Genomic DNA, 14,533 nt, shown 5'->3' on the forward strand with positions numbered 1-14,533 from the left:
AAAACTCATACATTCACTTGTCGACCTCACTCACTGTTTCCAAACACCTCCAAGAATCACTAATGGTGTTAATTTAAGGGTAAAAATCTAGAATAAATGCAATCAAGGATATCAATTTAGGATTTCACTAAACCTGGGAATGTGTCATTTAGTCTTTTATCAAGGGCAATTAGATTGAGTAATGTGATTTTATGACTAAATATGTCTTTAACAAGGGGTGCATTTGTTTAGTTATTTGGAGTAGTATTTTTGAAATATTATTGTTACGTAGAGTTTGCTGGTTCTTATGAGGTAAAATTTGAAAATTAAAAATAGTTAAATAATTTAGGATATGATTTTGAGAATAGGAAAATAAATATGTATTTTGATTTGGAATATGAATAGGATATGAAAACAAACGCGTATTTTAGTTATTTGGAGTAGTATTTTTAAAATATTATTATTAGATAAAATTGGATAAATATTACGAGATAATTAAGTAGTTATTACACTGTAGAATTTAAAAATTAAAAATAAGAAAGAAATGTTTATTTTGATTTAGAATACGAATAAGATATTTAAACAAATGCGCCATTTTGAGAATTAAGATAAGTTAAAGATGACTATAAATGAGATTTAAGATTTTTGCCTTTCATGGTGGAACTCACAGCTTGGCCCTTTGAAAGATGGCAACTTTTTGCGGATTTGGGTAGCCGATGAGTTGCCAGGCCACAACGGCCTACGAGGTAGCTGTCCCGGGCGCTTCCAGGCTTTTTGGCGAATGCCCAAATTGGCGGCGTGAAGGTTCATCCAAGAAGATGAAAGAACCCAGATCGCAGGATCTAATTGCGGGTTTTTGAAACCTGCAAGAGACAGCAAGGGTCTGTTTATTAAAATCATACATATAAATTTTAATTTTCATATTATCTGATATTTTTTTGTTAGTATTATATTTTTCAATTAACAATCAATTAAATCATATATTTACTTAATGGAAAAAAAAAGAAAAAAAAAACATTAGTCCTAAAAAGACATGATAATTTGGTAGGCCGGTGAAATGGGACCCATTATATGGATAAGGTCAAATGCACATTATCCATAAAATAAAAGATGTAAAATTCTGATTCAAAACTTAATGCTTAAGCAAATGGGCAAGCATTACCAACCAAGTAAATTATTATCTGACGTGGCAATTTCACATTAATTTCTTTTTATTTTTTATTTTCTCTAATTGTTTACAAAATTTAGGAAGTGAGAAGATTCTTTTTCTTCTAAATTTTTGGAAACAGAAAGACCATTAATATGGGGACAGCCGGACTGGTCAAAGAGTACCAGCCAGCCGCCCGTGCAATCAAAATACAGTACTATTAAAGAGTAAGCAACTTTTTCCTCCCTAAAGTTTGCCTTACTAACAGTTCAAAAAAAAAAAAAATTTTAAAATACCTTATTTCTCACCTAATATTTATATTCTATTAATATCAAAAATATATTTTACTGTTTTTATCTAGTATTCGGTAAGTTACTAAGAATTAAGGTAATAAAATTTTTATAGAGTAGAGGTTTATAGATCAAATGATAGTGACTGATAAAATATTTTTTATCAAAATCAGATAAAAATTAATTAAGAATAAAAAATTTTAGTTTTATGATGATTGATAATTATTAAAAAATTAGATATTAGAGTAAAATAAGTTTTATAGAAAAGACTTTAAAAGTTCAAATGACGGTGACGGATAATTTTTGATACCGGAATTGATTTTGGATAGTAACGAAGAAAGGGTAAAAAAGGCAAACCTTGGTTGGAAAGAAATCGTTTACTCTACTATTAAATGCACATTGACCTTTTTCCTTTTGACCTATACGGCTATACGCACACAATTGATAGATGACATTTTATAAATAAATATATTCACCTTTTTTATGCTAATTAATGCATATATATATATTTTATGATTTTTATCACGACAAGTGAGGATAATAGAATAATGTGTAACCTGTTTTGCTGCTGTTTTCTGCTACCCACATGTGATTTATATTACTATTAAATAATCTTTATTTTTGCTGTCATAAAATTTAAAAAATAGATGAAAAAATAATTCTACTTAATTATCTCAAATATATCAAAATGATGCCAAAGAATGTAATCTTTGAGCAGTCTTCTACTGTGTGTAGGGTCTAAGGTTGGATGTGTCTGCATCATACTCGTTTACTAGTTACTACTTTACTTCATCTTTGCCTCTTCACATCTGCAAAAACACTCTCTCCATCCCCGACCTTGAACCCTAATCTTTATTTTCTTCATTAATTCATTCCTCCATCGAGCTTTACCTCCCACACAAACTAGTCCTTGAAAGAAAGCAACGCTTGAAAATTTCATTAGCAGTTAATATGAGAAACCCTTCTTCTGGTACTAGAACCCCGTGTTGTAGCAAGGTGGGCATCAAGAAAGGCCCGTGGACTCCGGAGGAAGACGAGATCTTATCCAATTATATCAAGAGAGAAGGTGAAGGCCGCTGGCGTACGCTCCCGAAACGTGCCGGGCTGCTTCGTTGCGGCAAGAGTTGCCGTCTCCGGTGGATGAATTATCTCAGACCCTGTGTTAAAAGAGGTCGCATAGCTCCTGACGAAGAAGATCTCATTCTTCGCCTCCATCGCCTGCTCGGGAACAGGTACTCTTTGTTCTGTTTCTTCCGGTCCTCTCATTTTCTATGCAATCACGTTATTTGCCAATAAGAGCTCCGTCAATCTCCGGTTCTTCTTAACCCAATATGAATCTCTTCCAATTGATCTTCTACTGCTGCAAGATGAATTTGAACTAGGAGCTTTTGTGCTTCATCTCTTTCTTCCGGTAATTTGGTGTTTAATCATTTCTTCCCCAAATTAATCGTTCAATTCTCCATCAATATTCAGATGATGATCACGCGCATTACAAGAAAAAAAGGGATTCCTTATCGGTCATAAACCGTGAATACGATCAGATGTTCACAGTTTACTGACTTTCCTTGTATCCAGCGTCAAGAGTTCACTTGTTTTACTTTTTTATCGATGAATGATTTGTTAATGTCAACCTTCATGTTCTTACTCTCAGGTGGTCTTTGATAGCGGGAAGAATCCCGGGACGCACTGACAATGAGATCAAGAATTATTGGAATACCCATCTTAGCAAAAAGCTGATTAATCAAGGAATTGATCCAAGAACCCACAAGCCGTTAGACCCATTACCTACTTCCTCAGATGTTATCGGAAATAATGATCATCTCGCTTTAACTTCAAACCCTAACCCTAATACTCATCCCAATCTCAATCCCGAATCTTTAGACACAGAAGCAACAGCTACTGAAAGCAATGAAAACTTCATTACCAATCTTCATCATCATAATCAAAAACATCAAGTGGAGGATAACGAAATGGAGATGGATGGTTTCATGATGGGTTTACCAAATAGCCACTCTGCACACATCAACCAGGAAAATTATGTCGAAACCTATAACGAAGATACATTCTCTTCATTTCTCGATTCTCTAATCAATGACACGATGTTTGTGAGCCAACAGCTGCAGCAGCCAAACCCAGTTCATCACCTCACGAGTAGTGGTCATGGTAACATTTGGGAAGGTGAAGTTGCATCAACGATGACTTATTTAAGTGAGGAAGAAAGAGCGTTGGATCACCATCACCATCACCATCTTCGTCACCATCACCTTGCATGAAGCTGCAAACGAATTGAATCAAAGATTAAATATAGGTTTGATCAGTTCTATGATTTATGGTTGTGGTGTGTTTTTCTCCTATATTACTCTTACTAGACTTGGTTTTCTTTTGCATGCTGTTGTGCTCTTATTTAAGATCTATTACTCTTTGTTGTAAAACCTTAAAAAAAAAAAAAAAAAAACAAACCTGATGCTGAATTTTTTATAATGGATATGAATACTTAATTAAGCATGTATTTACGTACATTTATTGGACCATTTCATATATACCATTTCACACATATATAATTTATTATTGCATTATTATATTTTATTTTGTTTATAAATGTATGATCATTGAGCCAAGCACATTATGCCATATCAGTTTAAACGTATTCAATATTTATTAGTTTATACGGTGTTTGTGTATAGAGATTTAAAACTTTCTTCACCACTAATTTCTTTCTTCCCTTCGTTGATTACTGTATTAATCCCTTCTGTTTCTCATAATCCAATTGTCTACTGCTGCCGTTGTTTTAATGATTTTCTCTCATTAAGATCTACGTTAATGTATTGCATGTAGAATTGTATGAAGTTATCCTTTATCTGCACGTTTAACCTATTACTAGGCACAGCTTTATATAACATCTGCAACTTGTTTGTTTCTTCAATACTTCCAGTTTCTTCAATTAATTAAATGCTTTGGTGTTTTCCATGTAATGATGTAAATCTTAGGGTCATTTGCTCGTGTTTGATGTTTCATTTAATTGTTTTCCAATAAAACCTGTTTTATAAAATGAAAAAAGGAAGTAGATTTTGTACTTTACATATCAGACTGAATATATACGTGCAATAGTGTTGTATTTTTAAGAGTATTTTATGATGGGCAATATCATGTTGATAAATGGATTTCATAAACTTTCTCTCCCAACCCCAACGTGACGCTCCCACCACATTACTAGGTGATTTTAGTAGACAAAAAAATTTAATCAAAAACCAATAATCAACATGTCACGTCAAGTTTATGAGAAAAAATATATTATCTGATTGTTATTATTTTGATATTATTAAGTCTTACTGTAATTAAATTTGAGTGATTCATATATTTATACTGTATTATTTTAATTTTTTTTAACTTATGTTAGTTTGTAAGATAAAAATTATTAAGCAAAATTTTTTGGCTTTTATCTTGATACCAAGACATCTAAAATTATTTAATTATTATTGTTTTTTTTTTAAATCAATAATAGCCTTATTAAATTCATTGAATTCCAAATCTAATTATCTTTTCTTTCGGATTCTTCAATTTGTTACAATTTCCAAAAAAAAAAAAATATATTAACTCATCAAACATTATATCAACTCATCATATTTTCTATCATTACTAGAAAAAATTGCAAATGAACAATAATATTAATAAAATAGAGTAAATTGCTAAAATAAATATAATGTAGTTTTGTTTCTTAAATATTTTTTTTATTAATATACCTAATTTCTTAATTTTATTACTTTGAAGATTTTTAATGAAATAATATAATTATCTTTAACTCATACATTTGTTTTGTTTTGATTCTCACAATTTAATTGTTTATTATTTTTTAAACATGTAAATTTTAAAATATAATATGACATTTAACAATGACATATATGTCAAAATGCTAATTTTAAGATGTTTAACATTTACAAAAAGAGTAAACGGCATGTTCCCACCCGAGGTTTAGCGAAATGGCAAATTGATACCCCCGGTTTCATTTACTCCAGATTCCTACCCTTAAAGTAACACCGTTAATTTGGTGGTGATGAGGTTGGCTTATGGGTAGTAGCTGGGCGAGGACTTTAATAGAGCAGGTTATGGACATTAATTATGGCTTCAATTTTCGGCGATTTGGGAGTCACCAACAACCAGAAAACACATCACAACAATCAACTGATGGTGGAGAAGCTGGTGGTGAAGTCTGGAGAGGTCGATTGTGCTTAAATCGATCGAAAAAAGCTTGAGAAGTAACCTAATCTCACAAGATGGCAAGAATGGAGGTGGTTCGAAAATGTTAAGTGAGGTCAAAAAATAAAGGTATAAATTTTATAGAGGAGGTTATGGGGAGTCCAACGGTGATCTCGAAAGTGATTTTAAATTTCGAAATCAGCCGAAAAAAGCCAAAAATTGCTGGCTTGGATGCTGCTAACATGAGCTTGTCTAAGAAAACATCGACGCACTTTAGCGTGCTAACGTGCGTCTCGATACAGTGTATATGACCATTTTAGCAAATGATGTTATTTTAAGAGTAGGAATCTGGAATAAATGAAACCAGAGGTATCAAGTTACTATTTCGTTAAACCTCGAGTGGGAACATGTCGTTTATAAATTAACAACTCAACACTTGTAATCACACATTAAAAGTGAAAAAACAAAAATATTTTTCATATTTATTCAGATTTTTTTTTTCCAATTTAGGACTTATTTAGCTTTCAGATAAAAAAAAAAAAAAAATGCCACCTTAATTAGTATTCTGATGAAGTAAATAAAAGTTTTGCATGCTTAATTTTCAAATCTCAGTTGTCTAAAGTGTTGATGCATAATTTTGACACCAACTACTCACACGTGCAAAGTGCTAAGTTGTTCTTAGAAATTACACTTGAATGATTGTAAGAGTAGATTATGGTGTAGAGATTATATATGTTTGCAGAAACATAAATAATAGATTGACAAAAGACATTTTTATAGTGGTTCGGATGCTTAAAGTGAATCCTACATCCACTGTTATTTTATTATTCTTTGACTATTTTTTTGATATTGCCTGTAAGATATACAAAAATAGAGAAATGCTTTGTTTATAGAGAGAAAATAACAAAGCTCAAATGTTTGTCTAGCTCTCATATGCCTAGCCAGCCCCTTTTTCATGAACAGAGGTGTCCATTTATACATTTGAGGTCAATGTAATGAGTGTTTTTGCAAGTTGTCTTGACATGTGAGGACCACTCCTTAATTCTTATCTTAAAATGGGATAGGATTGATATAAAATATCTCTTAGAGGCAGTTTGAGTTTTTGATAGCTAATATTACCTAATCTTTAAGTGCTTGTTGGACTCTGATTGGTGGTGCTGATACTAATGTGTATTTTTGGCACAACAGTACCCCTTAGTTTTTGGAGTGCGTAATTGCACTTCAAAAACTCATGTCTTAGATCTAAATGGTTGTTGCACTATAGGCTATAGTCTCGAACTAAATAGCTCAAACTATGCCAGGCATAATTGGGTGTTGAGAGCTAGGATTGCAATCTAAGAGCTTGGAGCAATCCGAAGCTGAGCGCAATTTAAGAACTGACATAAAATGTCCAGGAGATAAATTCCTGAAGAGAGCTGACGTCAGAAGCCTAAATGCACGGTTTAGAAACCCTAAATGGACAGGCCAACTTAAAACAACTATAACTTTTGATCCAGGAGGAGTTTTGGAGCCCGTAAGATATCCACAGAAACCTTGTTCCGAGCTCTACATCGTGGCAATAGGGGAACCTATTTGAGGCCATTTTCGAGGCCGAAGCCCACCATTTTGACATGTTTTGAGGTTGTTTTGAGTTTTCTACACGTTTTTTCTAATGCTGGCAACTAGTAGCAATATGAGAGCTGAGAACACAACCTGAGGCTGTTCACAATCTCACAGCTAAGAGCTGATCATGATTTTAGAGCTAAGAGCTGATCACGATTTGAGAGCTAGGAGCTGATCACGATCTGATAGGGGCTCGACCTGAGAGCTTGAGGCGTGCGATCTGAATGATCCACAACATGTGATCTTAAGTAAATGAGCGAGCTTATAAGCTCGATCAGACAACATAAGGAACTCGATATGAAGCACAAGGAGCTTTCATTTGAGAACTTGAAAGCTCTTTACGATCTAAGAGCTTGAGAGCTCTTTATGATTTGAGAGTACAATGAGTTCGATAAAAAAACATGAAGCTTGATCTAAGAACACAAGGAATTCGTTCATAAAGAATATAGCACAAAGAGTTTGATCAGCAAGTGCGAAGCTTGATCTGAGAACACAAAGAGTTCTATTAGAAAGTGTGAAGCTTGATTTGAAAACTCGAGATCAGCAATCTAAGTGCTCAAAAGCGCAATCTGGGTGCTCGAAGGCGCGATCTAAATGATCTGAATGCATGATCTCAATAATCTTGAATGCGTGATCTAAGTGCTCGGAAGCACGATTAAGAGCTCTGATGCGTGCGATTTGCGATTTGACCACGCGATCTAAGAGCTCTGATGCGTATGATCTATAATTTGACCATGTGATCTGAGAGCTCTGATGCGTGCGATCTGTGATATAGCCACGCGATCTGAGAGCTCTGATGCGTGCGATTTAGGACCTGGTCACGCGATCGGAGAGCTATGATCTAGAATAAGTTTCAGTATTTTGACAATAACTTGAGTTGTAGACCTCAAATTTGGATGATTCTTGGACCATCGGAAAACTAACTCAGAGGGCTACAACTCGTGTTTATCACATTGCCAGATTTAGACTTTATTAGGCACAGATTTTCACATCTGATAACGTGAAAATTTTGAGGCTTGTTGGAAAAACATGGAGAGCTTATGTGAATCATGCCCCTCCTTCTAGCGTCAAACTGTTGATGCTTGATTTTGATACCAATTACTCGCATGTGTAAAGTGCTAAGCTGTTCTTAGAAATTACATGTAAATGATTATGATCAGATACAAAGATTGAATAATAAATGAGAAATATGAATTTTAAAGTGGTTCGGATGTCTAAAGCGAATCTTACGTCTACTGTTTCTTTTATTTATGAGAGATTACAAAAGATCGTGTATAGCGAACATCAAGCAGAGGTACAATAATTGAGTTTTCAAAGAGAATATCAAGTAGTCTCTTTCTCATGGGATATCTTTGCTCTGAAAATAAAGATTACAATCAGAATGAGGGTTTAGGATCAGAATCCCTAAAATGAGAGAGGAAGTCCTCTATTTATAGTAGAGGAATTCAAGGTGATGATTACAAATCTGATGGTGCATAGGTGCCGTGCAAGTCCTTTCTTACCTCCCATTGGCTGGTAACTTAAGAAATATCCTCAAATTACCTGGGGCTTGGACAAGTGTTCAGGCCTTAATCACTCATAGACAAAATCTGAATCTGCCAAGTTGGTGACAACCATATTCTTTCTATCATGGAGCAACGTAACAGCTCCTAGGCGGTGCACAGTCTTCCTGAACTTTGATTGGTGCATACTAATATAGGCTAACGTCAGCCTTGATTTTTTAGGCATAACATAAAGTATTTTAGTTATTATCTCCAACATTTCCTAAGATATAAGAAATCATAGATAACCTCTTCTTAGATTTGACAAAACCATCACTTACCTCCCTATAAACGTAAAATATAACAATCAAAATTATGAACTATAAGAGGAGGTAATAGATGATTTCTAATACCTTTGAGGTTTTCCTGACATTTCTTTAAACCCTAGGGAAGTAAGAGACGACAGACCAAATTATACAAAACATGCATATTAATTATATAAGAATTTAGTCTGTCCAATTCTGTTTTTAAAATCCCAGTATATGTACTACAAGCATTTTCAATTTCTTTTAGGAATTTATAAATAGAAAATAAATTTGAAATACAACATCCAAGGGAGCTACACACCTTTGATTTACTTTAGATTTTAATTATTTTTATAATATACTACCATTTTTATTTCTTCTTAGAATTTCTCAACTAACCAATTAAACAAAAAAATACATTTAAGAGAAGATGAAAACCTTGCTTGGTATGCGTGGTTTGGTTAATTGGTTTGTTCGGTTAATGAGTTTTGTGTATAGCATTAGACACTACATTATTAATCTTAATCTTCTCTTTCGATTTGGTTAATCGGTTTTGTGTATAGTATTAGACATGTTATATATTATAATACTTGAATAATTCTTTAATAAGGATGCCTTTACATAAATTTTATGAGGACTATAATTAAATATTATTGAAATGATATAAAATAAATGAAAATATAACTTTGAAAAATATATAAAATAAAAAAGCAAAGAAATTTTTCAAAAGATTATTATTTATATATTTTTAGAGTTAAATTTTTTTATGTGTATATTGTAAATGCGATTAATGTGAATATAAAATAATACAAAATATCATACCTATAAAATGCAAATAAAATAAAATAATGATTTTTCATACCTGATATTTTGAAGGTGCCTTTTACAGACGTCTTCAGTCCCATCTCGCTTTTATACACATAAAAAAAATGATATTTGATCCACTAAATCTGTAAATATACATATATGATTATTAATTAACAATACATGCGGGTAGAATCATTTTGATAAAAGGAAATTGGAATAATAAAGAAAGTATGCTCTACGAACTAAATTAAGAAATAGTTAATTCGGCTAATTGATCAAGTTCACCGGATTTTGACATATCAACTCATGTCAGTTCTAACTGGATCGACTGTGAGGAGCAACATGCGATTGCCTGAACTCAACTGCTACCATTGACCTACCATTGTCGACATATTCTAGTTGATTTTTTTTCTAAATAATATCTTGTTTAATATATATTCTTTTTAATATTTATTAAACCGTTGTACAATTTTATAATTATCCAATATTTTTTAAAAATAAATTATATTATTTTTTGTCATTATGCCTAGTAAAGCAATTTAAAAAAAAATATGTTTTGCCAAACACATTCAAAATTATTTGGAAAGCTTAGTAAAAACTGATTAAATTTATAACTACAACAATCTCAAACTAACTCTTAATTAATTCCATGCATATAAATGATCAATGTGAGAAACCTAAGAAAGGAAAATATATATAAAAAGAAAAAAAGAATTGGGAAGACTTCACCTAATCTTCATGGACGTGAAAGAGAAACTGGTTTACCTAATCTTCATTATTCACATGCAAATAAATATCCATCGCTCATCAATATATTTTCTACTTTCTAGACCTAATCTTCATTGCTCATAAATGTAACTTTTTATATATATATTTGTTAAAATAAAATAAAATAAAAGAAGTATGAATGGCAGATGATAAAATAATAATGTTAAATGCACTAAAGCGACATCGTATTTGACCTTATTTATATTGTGTGGCCTCTATCTTTTTCTCATGTAATACCAAAATAAATACATAAATAATTGTAATTGTTTTATTATAATGGTAATTCAGTTTTCGGAATATTCCTGAATCAGAATCCAGGGTAGTTGGGACACTATACTATATAATATAATCAAATATAAAAGAAATTTAATAATTTTATGTATAAACAATTAATTGAAAATAAAAATTTTATTTCTTAAAATTACTTTCATGTTAAGTTTTAAGTCAATATTTTACAGAAATAAAAATTATAACCTACTTCACCTGAACAAAACAAAGCTTACCAAATTTAATTAACAATTATTTTCCTTGTCTTACCGTAATTAATTAAAATCCTCTCAGCACGTTTACTTCTCCATGTATATATATGAAACATTATTTTAATTTTTCTGATTCCCTCCATTTCTGGCTTTAATTTTACTCTTCATTTTTCTATCTATGCATGCCAAAGGGCTAGCTTAGGATGTTTTGAAAATAATTAATCAAAAAGAAGAAGGGACAACCTTCTTCTTTTTGATTAATTAATCAGAGTTTCTGCCTCTCAAGGTACAGGAAACAACATGAAGGAGCTAGATGACATAAGTTTTTTGCATGGTAAGCAGCATATATATGTATTAATGTATATCACAAGTAAACAACATAAGTTATCCCATTAATTGATGATATTTAAACAAAGAGAAAAAGACACATAAAGGAGAGTGTTTTCAGCATGAATGTTAATGGCTACAAGGAAAACAAGAAGAAGACCAGTCGATGACCAACCTGGAAACTTTAATGTCATCTGTAGCAGGCAAAATTTTACACCCAACCTCCACCGATATTCCCTTTCTCGTTCCAGTCCATTCAAATATTCGATCGACACAAGAGGATTAAAGAAAATGAATGAATGAAAGTCACTGAGAAAGAAGAAGAAAGAAAAAAAAAAGACAACCGAGGACCAAAGAAACTGAATGAATGAATGAATGAATGAATGAAAGTCACTGAGAATGAGGAAGAAAAGAAAAAAAGAATACTGGATGGTGTCTATAGTTCAAATAGTAAGAGCAAAATAGGGTGTTAGATTAGTGTCACATGGTTTAGTGTTTGGTCAAATACTTCACCTTCACCTTCAGCTTCACCAACCAATGTTCTCAATTCCCAAAGAAGAGAACGACTAATAATAGACAGATGGACCTACCCTTCTGTGGCTATTTATTTGGTGATTTGGTCCAAACTAATGCTTTGCCTGTTGTTCTGGTGTCAGTGTGACCTAGCTAGCTTTCCAACTGCACATAGATTTTTGTACATATTGAGCATGTGTTTGTAATGTCACTAATATTTTTTTTGTAAAATTAACTATTTTTATGATAAAGGAATCCATAAGATAAAGAGAAGCAAGAATATGTTTAGAGATTTAATGGAGGGGTGACGTTACTGATTTTTTTTTTTTTTTTTTTTTTTGTAACCAGTCAATTTACACGTACTTCAACTAATCTCTAAGAGAAACTAATACAGCAACCCACTGTCACGATCTCCCACTTAAAAGAACTTGAGATCGTGCATCTATCTGCACTATCCCCAATTTGCCCTAACTATCTGGGCTATCCACGGATGGGTGACATTATTGAATATATAATGTATTATTTATTTTTATTGATTTTTTTTAGAATTTTTTATGGATTTTTCTGTCTTATTCTTGGGCCTCTCTATGGGTTTCTTAAGCGAAATCATCCTATTTCTAAATTTACTAAAAAAAAAACTCCAATAACAACTAGATCCCACTGTTAGCTAACCATTATGGGTTTATTTCATATGAGATCATTCAACATTAAACACACCACATTTATTAAACTATGAAGAGTGATATTATAAGATAAATATTGTTTAATTTATAATGTAGAAGCACTTCTTTTAGAATAAATTAATGTTATTAAAATTCTTGTTTGAGTTTTGACCTAAATTAAATAAAGTTTTTGTAAGAATTGAGAGATAGGCCACCTAAACCTTTCTTTAAAGAGACTCTTAAGTGAATAATTAAATCATGGGGCCAGATTTTGTGAATCATATTGATGTATTACTTGCTTAAATAATTTGTTAATTATATTTTTTTTGGATTAATATATTGTATTTCATAAATCAAAATATATGTTATAAAGCATAGATCAACCTCATCTTATTTATCTAATGTACACAAATTATTAAATTGTCAAGCCACTAAATTATTGTAGTTTCCGTTGTTATATACCATCACCAATAAATACTAAGAATCATAAACATTAAAGTAAACGGTGCTATTTATTATTTATTTTGTAATAGTTTAGATTTAAAAGTTGATATGATAAATGAACTTGGGTAGAACTCAAGCCCAAAAACTAGCAAAAGGGGGAGTAAGCCTAACCACACATATATATACCATAACAGAATACTAATTTAATAATGTGAGACAAATTCAACTTCTAACACCTTCTCTCACGTCGATGTGTAACGCCAGGGCATGCTTAGGTCCAAACCTTACCCCCAAACAAATGTAACATATTCTACCATATTGAAAATATAAATATTAACCACTAGCTTTGTGTCTGGCGGCAAGACTTTAGCTCTTTGGGTGAGTTATCCAGGGGTCTTGAGTTTGAGTTTTATAAAGTGGTCATCTATCACATTTGTGTCTTATGTTGCCCATTGGGCTTGTAGGATATTCAATGGATCTCATGATTAGTTGAGGTGCAAGCAAACTGGCTTGGACACCCCGAATATAAACAAAATATATATATTGTTTTTTTTTAAATATCTAAACTATACATTATAGCCAGATATTAAAAGTAAAACTTATGGCATGAATAATTAATTGTATTATGTAATATAAATAAATATTCTAAATCAATATATATATCGATTTGAAGGGGCTTCAATTCTAGATACGGTGTATTTCTAGTTGATGCTACCATTGAAGGGGTGTCAACTCCTTGTAAATTACATATTTGTCCTGGTTGACTTGTGCTTTAACACTTAGGGGGCGTTTGGTTCAGGAATGTTAGATTACTGGGAATGTTAGATTACTGGAAAGATAGATTACCTTGGAAGATTACTGGGAATATTTAAAAAAATGTGTTTGGTTAGTTGGTGGGTATGTTATATTAATATGTTTAGTTATGGGGAATAAATTAGTGGATATGATATTTAAATTACCAAATTGTCCCATTTTCAAATATTAATATAATATTATTTTTATTATTAATTTTTGAATAATTTCTTTTAACCCCCAATATTTTAGATTTAGTTAAAACACCCCCGATTATATAAAACTTTAATTTATTACGAAATCAGCCCGACCACCTGTCGCCGCCTGCTGCCACCGCAGACCACCGTCGGAAGTCTCTAAAAGTCCCCATCAGCAGTTGATAGTGACCAAGAGGCTTCGATATGGCCGTTTTCGGCCATATTGATGGCCGAAAACGGCCATATCAGGCCAGATCTGGCCGAAAATGGCCAGATCTATTCTTGCCATTTCCGGCCAGACAGCCAGATCGTTGGCCATTATCGGCCAGATCTGGATGAGATCTTGCCATTAACGGCCATGGACCTGGCCGTTAACGGCCAGATCTATTTCGGCCAGATTTGGCCTGATATGGCCGTTTTCGGCCATCAATATGGCCGAAAACGACCATATCGAAGCCTCCCGGAGTCTCCCACCGAATCTCGTTCCTTTTTAGTGACTCTGGTGATTTTTCGGCGGCAGCCCATGGTGGTTGACCGGCTGTCGGC

At 32.5% G+C, this 14,533-nt stretch overlaps 1 protein-coding gene and 1 long non-coding RNA gene across 2 annotated transcripts; one reads left to right on the forward strand and one right to left on the reverse strand.

The window, feature by feature from the left end:
• The first annotated feature begins 2,198 nt into the window (after positions 1–2,198).
• LOC116108005 (transcription repressor MYB5-like) lies at positions 2,199–3,915 on the forward strand. Its single transcript, XM_031394294.1, has 2 exons — positions 2,199–2,648; positions 3,068–3,915. The coding sequence occupies exons 1-2, from the start codon at positions 2,368–2,370 to the stop codon at positions 3,687–3,689; spliced, it is 903 nt and encodes a 300-aa protein (XP_031250154.1). The 5' UTR covers positions 2,199–2,367; the 3' UTR covers positions 3,690–3,915.
• On the reverse strand, positions 3,578–11,729 carry LOC116108006. Its single transcript, XR_004124575.1, has 3 exons — positions 11,555–11,729; positions 9,861–9,948; positions 3,578–3,691 (listed from the first exon to the last, which is right to left on the reverse strand). It is a non-coding gene; the product is annotated as an uncharacterized LOC116108006 (long non-coding RNA).
• Between the last annotated feature and the right edge of the window lie 2,804 nt (positions 11,730–14,533).

The sequence above is a fragment of the Pistacia vera genome, unplaced genomic scaffold (genome assembly GCF_008641045.1).
Source record: "Pistacia vera cultivar Batoury unplaced genomic scaffold, PisVer_v2 Contig550, whole genome shotgun sequence".
Classification (NCBI taxonomy): Eukaryota; Viridiplantae; Streptophyta; class Magnoliopsida; order Sapindales; family Anacardiaceae; genus Pistacia; species Pistacia vera.

Excerpts from the sequence above, each read along its gene's own strand:
- LOC116108005 (XM_031394294.1), top strand. The coding sequence starts at position 2,368 with ATGAGAAACCCTTCTTCTGGTACTAGAACCCCGTGTTGTAGCAAGGTG. Across the intron at positions 2,649-3,067 it reads CATCGCCTGCTCGGGAACAG|GTGGTCTTTGATAGCGGGAA; the intron begins GTACTCTTTGTT and ends TCTTACTCTCAG.